The following is a 14,005-nucleotide window of genomic DNA, read 5'->3' on the forward strand; positions in this document are numbered from 1 at the left end:
CACGGAAAGCGGGAATATTATTATTCTTTTAAATTTTTTATGTTATGTTTTAATTTTTAATGATCGTATGAGTAGTAAATTAGCTATTAACACCGCAATATTATATTTATACAACAAATTGTGCATGTTTTAATTTGTTTTGGCATTCCGAAACAACGTGACGTGAAATTGCACTTCCCCTCCTGAAAACTACAACCGTGTACCGGAAGTGGTCACGGCTAAAACCTGTAGTGACGTCTGTTTGTGAAAGACAAAAACAGTGGGCACACGCACAGGGTCTGCTGTATTTTTGGAAGCGAGTGGGCTTCTCTTCAAAACTGGCACACTCAAGTCGATTGTAGCGCGAGGAGAACTCAAGCGTGCGGGTTGAAATAACGCAAGTCACGGTCGTATTTTCTCTAAACGGGGAGCAAAAGGAGTTCAACACCCGCGGATGGACCGAGCGAGTCGGGAACAAATCGAAGCGTGTCACTTTGCCTGGTGACAACGCTCGACTGACTCAATCATCATCTAGCCGACCACTTCACTTGCGCCGTGGAGGCATTTAATTGTTGTGGACGGTTGGTGCATCGCGCTCACTGATAATACATCGAATACACCTCTGGGTAATTTGGAGGGCTTACGTCACGAACGTGTCACGCTAATTTAGCTTGTAGCTAGCCTGACTTGGACCTCTCGAGCCGCTAGCTGCAGAATGTAGCCACGGTTTCGAAGGTCCAAGCTCGTTGCGTTTGGTGACGCAGTCGCTCCCAGGTTTGCTTCTTCAGTGAGTGGAGAATGTGAAGCACAACCATGGCCACCTTGGAAGCCTATCGGGAGTACCAGAGGATTGAGGACCTGGAGGAGGACTCTCCACCCGGGGAGGAGGACTTGCTGCTCCATGTGCCCGAAGGCCTGAAAGGTAAACAAAACATGACACACGAAAACAACAACAACATCATTGAGATATGAAAGTGGCATATCAGCGTTACTCCCATTCGCTCACATTGATGCAATTTGGTTATCTTATAATTTTCCCCAATATTTGTGTTGCAGATTCATGGCACCACATCAAGAACTTGGATAACTTCTTCACTAGAATATCCTTTTTTAAGTTTTTTGACTGTGACGTGTGTAATTGTACTGAGCCTGATAGAAGCAGATTTCATACGAAGCTGTGTTGACAGTGGAACCCCCAAAGTACAGTAGTAACCATTCTGTGGCGCTGGTTGGCTTAAGTTGTTACAATAGCAAAACAACAGGAAACCTAACCTGGAGACCAAACTGTCGCATTTTTCATTCACATGTGAAAATATATTTTTAAAAAAAAATTAAAAATTAAACATAGCAACTGTACAGTTTAAAAAATAATAATAATAAAGTATGGAGGTCAAGATTCCAGTGCGGTCTGAAAGTCCAGAATAAAGTGCATGGCGATCAATATGCAAAATGTTGACAGAGTTGAGGGAATATTATTAGGGTGGAATTGAAAAGCCGCATGGCATGGGGTAGGAAGGTTTTCGTCAGTCAGTCATACTTACATCTCTTGCTGTCACACAGGTATAAAGGGAAGTAAACTGCTGCAATAAACCGAATTTAAAGTAAAACTACTCACTCTGAAGGCTTGCCAAGAACATGAGGTCATGGAGAGGGAACAGGAAGATGTTTACAGAACAATATTGTCATCTAGTGGTAGTTTGTAGTGTGTATTTACATTACTAAAACTTACTGAGCAGCCAAACCCATTCTTGTAGCGCATTAAGTTCTACTTTCTCTTTCTAAGAGAAACCCTCTTCGACCGTCTTGACTTCATCCATGATTAGCTCCAAGATTTTGTCTTCTGAAGCATGTTTTTGAACTCTAAATTGTTTCACTTCTGGGGCATTCCACTGTACTATCATAGCTCATGTTCTTTTTTTTTTTTTAATTGTATTTTTTATTTTTACTTAAAGCGATACTGCTCACATGAATTCCGTTCCTTCTGTCATGTATTGTTTTCCCTTAACCTGTGTGTCCACATCTATCATTTTCATCAAAAGAATGGCTTCGCCTGTATGATGCTTTCGGAGTTCTTTGAACTTGTGTAAGTATCAATATCATCTACCTGAAGATGCATTGACCCCCCGTTTTGTTTAATTAGGTAACTGTAAACCTCCAAGTGCAACCTACAGTGGATATCAAAAATTCTACACAGCCCTGTTCCAATGTCAGGGTGTTTTTTTTTTGTATAAAAAAACCTGAAACAAAGATAAATCATTTCGATAACGTTTCCTCAGTTAATTTGACCTATAACCTATACAACTCAATAGAGGGAAAAACAATATTTTCAAGAGGGGAGAGGAAAAATAAATGTAGTTGCACATGTGTGCACACCCTCTTATAACTGGTCATAACTGCTGAATCAGCTGTCTTAAAAGTCAGCTGTGATAGGCTCCAGCCCGTTTCGTATTCATGAACAGGATAAGCACTACAGAAAATGGACGGATGGTTTGCACATTCCAACGGATCCTGCTGGTTGTTTTCATGTTCATGATGGTTAGACGTGCATCAGACTTCAACATGAACAAGTTCAGCAAGAGAAATTCAAGTTTCAATTGTGACAAATGTTTTACATAAGCTGAAGTAAAAATGGCTGCGTTTGTTGACATTTCCAATCAATTTTATTCACCCACAGCACTTGTCCTCACCTCGCATATTGTTTATTTTCCATTCCGGCCATCTGAGATAACTTTTTCTGTGCTCTGCCAGAGGGGGCATGTCTATTTTTAGGTCTTGTTCTGCTGTTTGTGTGAATGTGGCCATGGTTCACATTAATACAGGGTGTTATGAACTAATAACTGTACAATGACCTTCAACTGACTCATCGTGTATAATTTGGCACTGACTGTTCATGACTAGTACCCCCAAAAAAATTGCTTAATTGAGATTCTCAAATCTATATTGGTCATCTACTGTAGACTGACATGGTTCGCCCCCCATCTCCCTGTTCTGTTTTGAATGGCACCGACACAGAATGGGGTGCGGACAAAGTCAGTCCGGCAGGAAAGGGGTTTCAAGTTTAGGTACTCACTTGTTTTATAGATCTTACCAGGCTTATGTGCTTATGCCGCTGTCACTAACCGCACACACAGTTGGCGAAATTTTCCACTTTTCTGGGTTTTGAGTAAAAGGCACAGGCAGATACATTGTTTTTTTGTACTCCACAGTCAGTTTCTGTTCGTCGTCACGTTTACGACGTTCTTGGTCAACTGCGTGGAGTACGACGTCCTGTTTGCCAACCGAGCTGTCAATCATACGGGGCCGGGCCGCAACCCGTTGGACAGGGGCAAGGTCACCCCCCCTGATGCCCTTTTGCCCAGCCAGCAGTGCATTCAGAGGTAAGAACCCATTTGTTACAATTCATCTGCATGACTTCATTTATTTAATGTTGAAAATAATACAGCAATACATCTTTATTCTTTTAACATGATTTTTTTTCAATAAATCAGAATCCTCTTTATTTGATTAATTAAGTTTATGTGGCTATTCTCTTATTGAGCTATTGCTGTTTTTTGGTTTTGTTTTTTTAACCGACAAAAAAAATCAGATTTTCTTCACATTTCTTCACATTATTACATATTTTTCCACGTACCATTGTAACCCCCCCCAAAAAGATGCCATTTTATAGTTTTGGGTGAAATAGCTTTGTGGTATACATTATAAACAGCTAGAGGATGTACGTCATGTACGATCACACAGTTCCAGTTTTAAACTTGCAGTGGGCACCATTTAATAATGTGTGCTTTGTCCAACAACTTTTATGAAACATGCATGTCATACATAACATGTAGAAGCTATCCCATGAGATACATTGTGGTCATCTACAGTCGTTTATTTCTTTTTTTTTTTTTTTTCTTCTTCTTAGTTTATGTTGTAAGAAGAGTGTTGTTCTATGGGAAGGAACAAACTGTTCCTTTTTAAAATGTATTTATTGTACCTTGTGATCGGTTTTCCTGTTGCAACACGCAGCGTTGAGGACACTGTGAAGTTGTTGTGTTGCATGTTCAGTAATTGATCTGTGGGTGAGGTAAAAGTGGTCAGCGGAGAGAGCAACACTTTGGCTGTAGCTGACTGCCACATGACACTTCACTGGCACGCTCCGCCCAATGTTATCATATTTTTTCCTCCACAGTAATCTGGCCTGTGCTTGTTTTCCAAAGCTAGACAAATATATATACGAAGAAAAATAGTAAGTGACGCAAAATAGCTTGGAACTATGTGGGATTGGCTTGTTCCTTTTGTGATTTCCCCATGAAGTGGAACAGCTCCCTGAAGCTGCATAATTTGAGATTTGGGAGGATATGAGGTGAAGACATGTAAATAGTTGTTTTGCTCATTATCTTTAAGTGCAAGTCATTTTCTTGTCTCAAAATAGCACCGATAAATCAATGACGTGTCAGGGCCGCTGTCAAGTATCTTGTCAAGTTCATCCTCGGCATAACTTTTAAAAACGCTGCTAACTACATGAACTGTAATTGTAATTTGTTAATGAGCTAAACTTTTGATTATATGTATTTAATGACCTAAAGACCTCTCCGACTATTATGTTCTGGACTATTATTTGACTATTATTATTATTCTGGTAACATAGCATTTTTTACACTATAGGACTTTTCACAACTTTATTCATATAAAATTGTAACTTTTTACTCGGAATTAGATTTTGTTATTTTTACTCGAATACATATAAATATTATGTCGTTATATGACAATTTTATACTTGTAACATTGCAACTTTTTATGAAGAAAAATAAGATTTTTCTCCCATTTCCATAATATTACGACTTTATGCTCATAACCTTACCATTTTTTACTCAAATAAACGTATTACAATTTTAGTCTCGAAACATTGTGACTTAACTGTTAAAAATAAATAGATTTTTTTTTCTCATAACCTTCTGACTTAATTTTGACTACATTTACCTAAGATTATGCATGATCTCTATTATAGCGGTCATCTCTTTGCCTACCTTTTTTTGCTTCAGTATCCAAGAGAACAGCTGGATCATATTCCTTCTCATCATGGCGGCCATCTTCTGGATCTATCGACTCGTCAAGGTTATTTGCAACGTTCTGAGCTACTGGGAGATCCGGCAGTTCTACATTAAAGCGCTGAAGATCAGAATGGTACATGTAGATTGCAACGTCCTGTAGATTCATAATGAGTTGAGATATTAAAGGAGGCATATTTCCCCCCCCCCCCCTTTGCAATTTACAACAGATTCCAGGTGTCTTAATAACATGTCTATGACACGCTTCTGTCAAAATACCCCAAGGATCTAGAATTATAATACACTTAATACACAGGCACCCCAGAGCCCTAAAATTATTGTACTCGCAATTAAAAAGTCAGTGTTACATATGTCATATGTAGTAAGCAGTGGGTAGACACAATTTGACTAAACTTCATGTTGCTTTTCTTGTGTTATTTTGTGTATTCACTTGTGTGTGAATAACGTGAATCTCCACTTCCTCGATGTCCCAGGATGAACTATGCAACTTCACGTGGCAGGAAGTACAGGACCGTCTCATCAGCCTGCAGCGAGAGCAGCAAATGTGCATCCACAAGAAAGAGCTGACAGAATTGGACATCTATCACCGTATCCTGCGCTTCAAGAACTACACGGTGGCCATGATCAACAAATCCCTGCTACCCGTGCAGCTGCAGCTCCCCCTACTGGGCGATGTGGTCTTCCTCACGCAGGGCTTGAAATACAACTTTGAGCTCATCCTCTTCTGGGGCCCCGGCTCGCTGTTCCAGAACAAGTGGAACCTGCACCCCAAGTACAAGCGCAGTGGCAACCGGCTGGAGCTGGCGCAGCAGCTCAGCAGGGTCATCCTGCTTATGGGCGTGGCCAATCTGCTGCTTTGTCCCTTTATTCTGGTGTGGCAGGTGCTCTACGCGTTCTTCAGCTACACGGAAGTCATCCGCCGCGAGCCAGGGAGTCTGGGGGCGCGCCGCTGGTCCCTCTATGGCCGACTGTACCTGCGGCACTTTAACGAGCTCAACCACGAGCTGCACGGGCGCTTGGGCAGAGGCTACAAACCCACGTCCAAATACATGAACTCCTTCACGTCGCCGCTGCTCACCGTGCTGGCGAAAAACGTCGCCTTCTTCTCAGGCTCGGTGTTGGCCGTCCTCATCGCACTGACTGTCTATGACGAAGACGTCCTGACGGTGCAGCACATTCTGACTGTCATCACTGTGCTCGGGGTGGTTATCACCATCACTCGGTGGGTTGTTCGATTCTTGTCTCCAGTGTTTTGGCATACACATTAGTAAACCCTAATGTGTGTTTTGTCCTACACAAGGTCCTTTATCCCAGACGAGCATATGGTTTGGTGCCCTGAACAGCTGTTGCAGTGCATGCTGGCCCACATCCACTATATGCCGGACCACTGGAGGGGCAACGCTAACAAGAGCGAAACCCGGGACGAGGTGGCACAGCTCTTCCAGTACAAAGCGGTGAGCAGAGGAATCTTCGGCGGATGAGTGCAGCCTTGACACACTTCCTGTTCAATTCAGGATGGGTTTCTTGATAGAGTTTGTAGGGAAATATCTGCTCAGTAAATTTCGTTTCCTACGGCGTAGTCGATCATTTAACTACGCTGATGGAGTAGTGAAGTCATAATTGCAGTAAAGATTTGTATGAAAAACACTCCGCTATCAATATAAAACAATCAAAAATGTGTGAGGCATGCAATTGTTTCACTTATGGCAAAGTCATTTGCAAACATGCATTTCAAGTACTTTTCTTAAGTGTCTCTGTCGGAATCAGGTGTTCATCCTGGAGGAGCTGCTCAGTCCCATCATCACACCCTTCATTCTCATCTTTCTGCTGAGGAACAAGTCTCTGGAGATTATAGACTTCTTCAGGAACTTCACGGTGGAGGTGGTCGGCGTGGGAGACATCTGCTCCTTTGCACAGATGGACATCAGACGCCACGGGAACCCGACTGTAAGCATGACTCGAGCGGGATACACACGTACCGAAAACAAATTTGAGCCTTTTTCTTTTTTTTCAATAAAAGTCAGCAAAGGCCCAATTATTGGATGTCTCTAAAAGATCATCCTGGGCGAGTGCCTTGTGGTGTGGGGTGATGTTTTTTCTAGGTGTGCAACTAACGATTATTTTCATAATCGATTAATTATTAGATTTTTTTTTTCTCGATTTCCCTCCCTTTAGTTACAAAAAGGACTATTTAAAATTAGCAGTGCACAAAAAGGTTATTGCTCTTGAGCTCTAGAGCTGGTAAAGTAATAGAATGAATTCAATAAATAACGAATAAAAAAATAACCTAAATGTTGACGTCAAATAGCTTCAGAATAGGCCATGGACTAACCCACAAAAACATACACATATAGCCTACAATATCTGCCAAATGTGTGGGTTTTTTTTTAAGTGCACAAAAATATTTCTTTTGTGTTGTTTAAAAGGGACTTGAGCTGTCACAATAATACATGATAAATAATAAAGAAGGAAAGGAAAAACTGTAGCGCATGTATCGCTACACTTGAAAACGTACAATAGCGCCATGCTGCCTCCCACAGGTCAGTCCTGGTACTCTTGACAGATCTTTGTTTTTTGGGAGGAGAGCGAAGATAAGGTGTTATGTGTCCGGTCACTGTCCTGTGTTGTGTTGTGTTGTGTTAGTCATCTTAAGTACACCGCACACTGTGATAAGCACAGAGATATTTTTTTCCCCTGTCATGTACTGTATATACGTAAAAAATCAGTGAAGAAGTTAAACTTACTAACGATCTATTTTAATGTGCCTGATGTTGTAGTGGCTGTCCGAGGGTCAGACAGAGGCGTCTGTGTACCAGCAGGCCGAGAACGGAAAGACGGAGTTGTCGCTCATGCACTTCACCATTAAGAACCCGCACTGGCAGCCGCCGCTGGAGAGCTCTGTGTTCATCAGCCACTTGAAGGAGAAGGTGCAGCATGACGCGCAAGGCGGTCCATCCACGCAGCTCCTGCTTTCCGAGGCTCCTCTCTGCACATCGCTGCAGTCCAATGAATCTGCTACCGGGGTAAGAAGCCTGCGTACAGATCGCTGTGTAACAGTTATAAATGAATTCACCGCATTGCTTTTATTGTTCCCAGCCTGATAATCTGCTGGCCAGCATCCTTGCGCACCCTGTTCTCACCGCATCAGGACTACAAGGCAGAGATCACCGCTTTATTGCGCCAAGCACAGCAGCCTCAGCCGCCGCCAGCGTCCTGGCCTCTTTATCCATCTCCCAGCTGCCGAACGCCGGCCGAGGCCGCTCGCAACGCCACCAAGCTTCCTCAATACATCCAGAGAGCACCATTTATCACAGTGATCGCACCGTCATTGACAGGTACCTGACAGACTTTGGACATTTTGTAACTCGTAACCATATCGAGTCCATTGTATTTTGACTCGTGGAGGCAGCAGTGAGTCCCCAAGCTGCGGAGTTACACTTGTTAATAAGTGTAGCGCACGACATTGCCAAACACAAATGTTGACAACTTATCTGAACGAGCTAGCCCCACTTTTATGTTATAGTGGGCAGACGTGCAGAATGTCTCGCTCACAGACACATTTTCAGAACTATGCAGATAACCTAAAGATGTATTTGATTGTTTAATTTCGCACTTGATGGGTGGCTAGGCACTCTGCAGAGAACCAGCTATTATACTGTATATTATTGTCGACAAGCAATTGAAAAGCAAATGTTCGTGATATGTACTCTTTAACATTTTATATGCGTTATGTGTTTTTGTTAGTATGTCATTCAGTGACAGCCGTTTACAAAGCAATACACTGCACTCTGAGTTTGCCTCAGCAGAGATGAGCCTTCACGCCATCTACATGCACGAGGTGAGTTTCTGTTTGGTACCACACGCACCCACTCACGGGCATCACGCCACTCACTTGCCTTTTATTGACGCGCGTCTGTATCTTCAGCTCCACCAACAGACGTCGCACCCGCAAAGAGGGTCAGGGCATTGGCATAGCTCAGTGCCAATGACGGAGCTACATGGCAACACTGGTAAATTTATCACCGGTCATGTGTTCGAGTTTAACAATGAATGAAAGCACTTAAATGGGAACCTGTGAATACAGTGGAAGCTTGAAAATGTTGGTTGAACTTTGGAAATTGTACCACTTCTGGGTCATTTCTGGAGGATTCCACTATATTAAGACAGAAAGTGAAAAACTCTTATAGGCACGTAGCAATATTTGTCATTAGTGAACATAAACATTTGTATTGTGTGAGTTAACTCAAACTTAAAATTGTCAGGTTTCTCGGCCCATATTGGTTCTACGCCGTCTTTAGTCACACCGGTGCACCTTGGTGGGTGGCAAGAAGAAGAAGAAGAGGAGGAGGAGGAGGAGGAGGACGACGACGACGACGGTGAAGAGGAGATAAACAGTGGATCCACACTGAAACAGGACACCGGGACTTGTTGAAGTGCCTTATGACATAAGGTGTGTGCTCTATTTTTAACTGTGTAGCTTAGTGCTGATTACCTAATACATTTAATTCCAATTTGCTAAAAGTTCTTACTGTGGTGCTCCAATGAGAAGGACCTCAATTACAATATTAATTACAAGAGTGATATTAGGGACCAGTGTCAGTCTTCATTAAGTAGTGTTAATGTTAGCCTCAGCGTGTGTTATCCGTTTTTTAATGCTGCGCTAGAGTCTGCCAGGAAAGCAGGTTTGACCTCAAAGCGTTCCCGTTAAAATTAAACGAAAAGAAGCAAGGCTGATAATGCCAATAAGTAAATTCAAAAGGATGGGAAGTAAATGTGACTGATGATAGTTTAAACAAAAAATAAACAGAATCGTTGATAGTAAACAAAAAACACTGCTGACTATTGCAAAAAGGTAAAAAATGATGGCTGACGATATTAAACAAAAAACATGGCTGACGATTGCAACCAGCAAGCAACAATAAAAATGGAACGATGATTGCGATAAGTTCAAAAAAAGGGGGGAAAAAAGAAAAAAACACTGACAATTGCAAAAAGTAAACACAAAAAACGGTGTTTTGTGATCTTTTAGTTCATCTCTGTGTGGACACCGCTGTTGAGTGATGCCACATTAGCAGGAACTTTGTTGACGGTCACATTTCCCAGTCTTTTAAAACTAATCAATACAATGTAGCCTCATTGGTCAAGAGACATTTTAACTCTCTTTTTCCTGTTTTTATTTTTCTTCTAGTGTTTACGTTTTACTTTTCTCCAATGTCAACTGTGGCCTTAGAAGATCTTCAGCACGGACCTTTAAATCCATCCTTTTGTCACGTGACACGTCTCATGAAGAAACCACTATCTTCTTCTTCTTCCGCACAGACATCAGGGAAGCATCCATGTTTTTATTTTCTGTAGATGATCTGTGTGTGTGTGTGTGCTCGTTTGTTTGTGTGCGGGCAAGTAAGATGGTGTATACAAAAGACCACTGATGGAAAAATGCCAAAGGCTCTATATGCACAATTCAAGTGTTTTTAGTGGATATCACAAGCATCTAGTATAGTGTTTCACTGCATTATTGTTGCTTGGGAGTATCATAGCGCTTAGATCCTTGCGACGTGTAAATACTAGATGAGTACATTCTTACTACCACACCTAAAACATGCATATAAACAGGATAGTACACATACTACCAGAAGAGTATGTTGCTGAATTACTTGATCAATGACTTCACATGGAGCATTTTTGTCGATGTCTGGTTCTCACAATCACAGATTTTGTTCAGTATTATCACCTCTTCAGCAAGATGGTTTATTTAGGAATATGACGATGGACTAAATGGGCCCCAAAGCCACTACAGGAAGTGAAGGTTTAACATCCTGTATTGCACCTGTGGCAGTGTCCCGGAAACACCATTGCAGTTACACGCCATTTTGGTCACTTCCTGGTTTTATTCCACAAAGGTTGCCCGTCAAGCACTGATCTTGAACTCGCCTGTCCCTGCTGACTTTTGGGCCAGACTGGTTGTCAGCCAATCGCAGAGCACTTGTAGAGCATTCACACTCACATTCACACCTATGTACAATTTTAAGTCTTCAATGAACCTAACATGCATGTTTTTGGAATGTGGGAAAAAGCTGTAGTATCAGAGGAAAACCCACGCAAGCACGGGGAGAACACGCAACCTCCATACAGGAAGGCTGGGATTAGTACACCGAACCTCAGAACAGTGAGGCAGGTGTGCTTAACCACTAATGTGTACCGTGTTGCTATCTGAAATGTATCAGGAGGAAAATATTTGTACACTTTTTCGGGTTTGTTTTACATATCTTGCTTGTACTCATTTTTCTTAACATGGATGCAAAGCGGAGGAAACCTCTGAGAATCTTCTGGGGGGAAAAAAAAAAAGTTTATTATTATCTTTTAAACATTATTTTAAAGTTGGTCCCGTTCAACTTTGATGACGTTTTTTATTTGGGGGGGAAATATTTTTATATTGAGTATTTCAATCACATTCTTTCAATGAACCACAGAATACATGCATGTTAAATAGAATAGACATATGCACTATGAACATAATTCCCCCGCCCAAAAAATAATTGTGGATTCCCACAGAAAATTCCCCTAAATTTTGTCGCCCTTGGTTTTCTATGACCACAGGTTTTCCCTGAATTGAGTGTTTTATGAAAAGAAGGCACTCAGCCTCATTTATTAGCTTTGGATGTATTTTTTACCTTTTCTCCTCTCATATATAACGACAATTTAAAAATTTTCTCTGTCCAATCTTATAACTGTGTGACTAATAACAGACCCTCAAATTATGAGTAGCTAAAAATAAATGACTTGATGACATTGCGTTACAGTAGTTCATCCTTAGTGATAATATAAATATACACGCACACATAACAGGCTTTTGTAGACTACACACTATCTTGCATTATGGCTTTGATATGTTTTTAACATCCAGAAGATTAGCAGCTCTCATCGGTAATGCTAAACATGTAGGCCTCTTCATTTATATCTATGGAAGAACAAATGCTTCATGATGCTAATAATAATCTCAGTATTTTGCACTGATATATAGTTTTAAGTGTACATACATGTATGTACAGCACATGCAACAGCTCAGAAAGGGACCTGAGCCCCCACCTCTTAATGTTTGTATATAACGACTCATTTTGTACCAATTGATGAGGTCACAGGTTTTTAGTTTGTTTTTTGTTGTTGTTTTTTTTCTCTTTTCTTTTTTTGTGCGTGTGTGTTGGTTGCGTCTTGCAAATTCACGTTGTAAAGACACTGGAGTTGAAAGTTGCTTGTTTTTTTTAAATGTTTTTATTGCAGTCACACCTCACTGCTGGTGTTCTCTTTTTTTATTTGAAGCAGTGCCTTAGGATTAAGGACTCATACTTTATCTCAAGTCATATAGGACGGGAAGTATTCAGACCCCCTTAAATGTTTCACTCTTTGTTATATTGCAGCCATTTGCTAAAATCATTTTAGTTCATTTGTTTCCTCATTAATGTACACAAAGCACCCCATATTGACAGAAAAAAAACGAAATTGTGGAAAGTTTTGCGGATTTACATTACGGAGGAAAAAAATGAACTTAAAGTATTTTAGCAAATGGCTGCAATATAACAAAGAGCGATAAATTTAAGGGGGTCTGAATACTTTCCGTACCCACTGTACATCATTAACGGTACATATTTTACAGTAGTGTGCTCTAAGTAAGTCACTGTGTGTAACATCAAGATGGAATGCCATATTTGCTCAAATAGTGGCCCTAATTAAGACCATTGCCTCCTTCACATATAGGCCATGCCCATCCACTTATTTGGTCAGTGCGGCATCCACTGGGGAAAAATACCCGTAAACGCCTCCTTTAAACTGAAGCTGTACCCCAATTAGTCAACCGCTGCGTCATCCGTTAAAGAAAAAAAAAATAATAATGATAACCTTCCTTGAATAGAAACCTTGCCCTAATTAGTTGCCACTTGGTAGGTGCATCATTGACTTTAAAAAAAGAAACACCTCCCTCAAATAGAAACTTTGCCCCAATTAGTTGGCACTTGGTAGGTGCATCATTCCCTTAAAAAAAACTAAACACCTCCCTTATGGTGAAAAATGCCTCCTTCAAATAGGTGCCATACTCCAATTTGTAAGCCTGGATGTCATCCAGTTAGAAGAAAAGAAAAAAAACGCCACCTTCAAATAATACCAATAAATGACACCTCAGATAGACACCAAGTCCTAATTAGTCGGCAGTGTGTCATCCACTTAAGACAATAAACGCTTCCCTCAAATAAACACTGTGCCCCAATTAGTCGGTGGGTGTGTCATCCGCTTGAGTAAATAAACGCCTCCCGGCCACTTTTTGTGTAACTACGTTAGATTCAAATAAATGTGACTTTTAAGAATGACGGCAAAGAGACTGACAACATACATATTTTTTTTTCATGTATTTTTGCTGTCTGAAATTGCACTGTCCTGTCATCTACTGGCATCATCGTCATCGTTACCGTGGACAACCTCACAACAACAAGCCAGTCAAGTAACACAATGACTGGGACAAGGTGCTATGCGTTTTCATGCTGAAACACGATGTGGGTTTTACAGCACGTTCTGGACTTTAAACACTAGCTGACGAATGCAACGCGCCAAAAGAACTTTTTTCGACACAGTGTCACAATACACGTTGTTTTCTGCCTAGCAGATAAATCTTATTTAATCGTTTTTTTTGTGTGTGCCTGTTATTGATTGTGATGTCTATTTGAAATAAAGCTTATTTCCAAGTTTGTGAACACTGTGATGTGATATCATCCTCTCCTATTTATTATCTGCTACCCAGATGAGAATAATATTAAGTTATTTCACATAACCATCAACGAGGCAAATGAAAAAGTGGAGCCTACACAAATCAATGGACTAGAGTTGATTCATGCTTTGACGGCTAAATTCTAATAGAATAATTTCAGTCAAAATACTTAACCCATTTATCATTGAGGTCCACTTGAAAAGCCTGAATTCCGCCCCCCTTT

The 14,005-nt window shown here is 40.9% G+C and overlaps 1 protein-coding gene across 1 annotated transcript; it reads left to right on the top strand.

The window, feature by feature from the left end:
• Positions 1 to 40: 40 nt before the first annotated feature.
• Positions 41 to 13,768, top strand: atg9b (autophagy related 9B). Its single transcript, XM_061796502.1, has 14 exons — positions 41 to 901; positions 1,036 to 1,079; positions 1,998 to 2,062; positions 3,186 to 3,356; positions 5,004 to 5,145; positions 5,504 to 6,252; positions 6,331 to 6,484; positions 6,798 to 6,977; positions 7,808 to 8,053; positions 8,127 to 8,365; positions 8,775 to 8,868; positions 8,956 to 9,040; positions 9,293 to 9,480; positions 10,219 to 13,768. The coding sequence occupies exons 1-13, from the start codon at positions 793 to 795 to the stop codon at positions 9,460 to 9,462; spliced, it is 2,448 nt and encodes an 815-aa protein (XP_061652486.1). The 5' UTR covers positions 41 to 792; the 3' UTR covers positions 9,463 to 9,480; positions 10,219 to 13,768.
• Positions 13,769 to 14,005: the final 237 nt, after the last annotated feature.

This window comes from Phyllopteryx taeniolatus, chromosome 14 (genome assembly GCF_024500385.1).
Source record: "Phyllopteryx taeniolatus isolate TA_2022b chromosome 14, UOR_Ptae_1.2, whole genome shotgun sequence".
NCBI classification, from domain to species: domain Eukaryota; kingdom Metazoa; phylum Chordata; class Actinopteri; order Syngnathiformes; family Syngnathidae; genus Phyllopteryx; species Phyllopteryx taeniolatus.

What these genes read in the sequence shown, in the direction of transcription:
- atg9b (XM_061796502.1), top strand. Translation starts at nt 793, where the DNA reads ATGGCCACCTTGGAAGCCTATCGGGAGTACCAGAGGATTGAGGACCTG. An exon ending in GACGCCACGGGAACCCGACT is followed by an intron (nt 6,978 to 7,807) that starts GTAAGCATGACT and finishes CTGATGTTGTAG; the next exon opens with TGGCTGTCCGAGGGTCAGAC. An exon ending in GGAGCTACATGGCAACACTG is followed by an intron (nt 9,041 to 9,292) that starts GTAAATTTATCA and finishes TAAAATTGTCAG; the next exon opens with GTTTCTCGGCCCATATTGGT.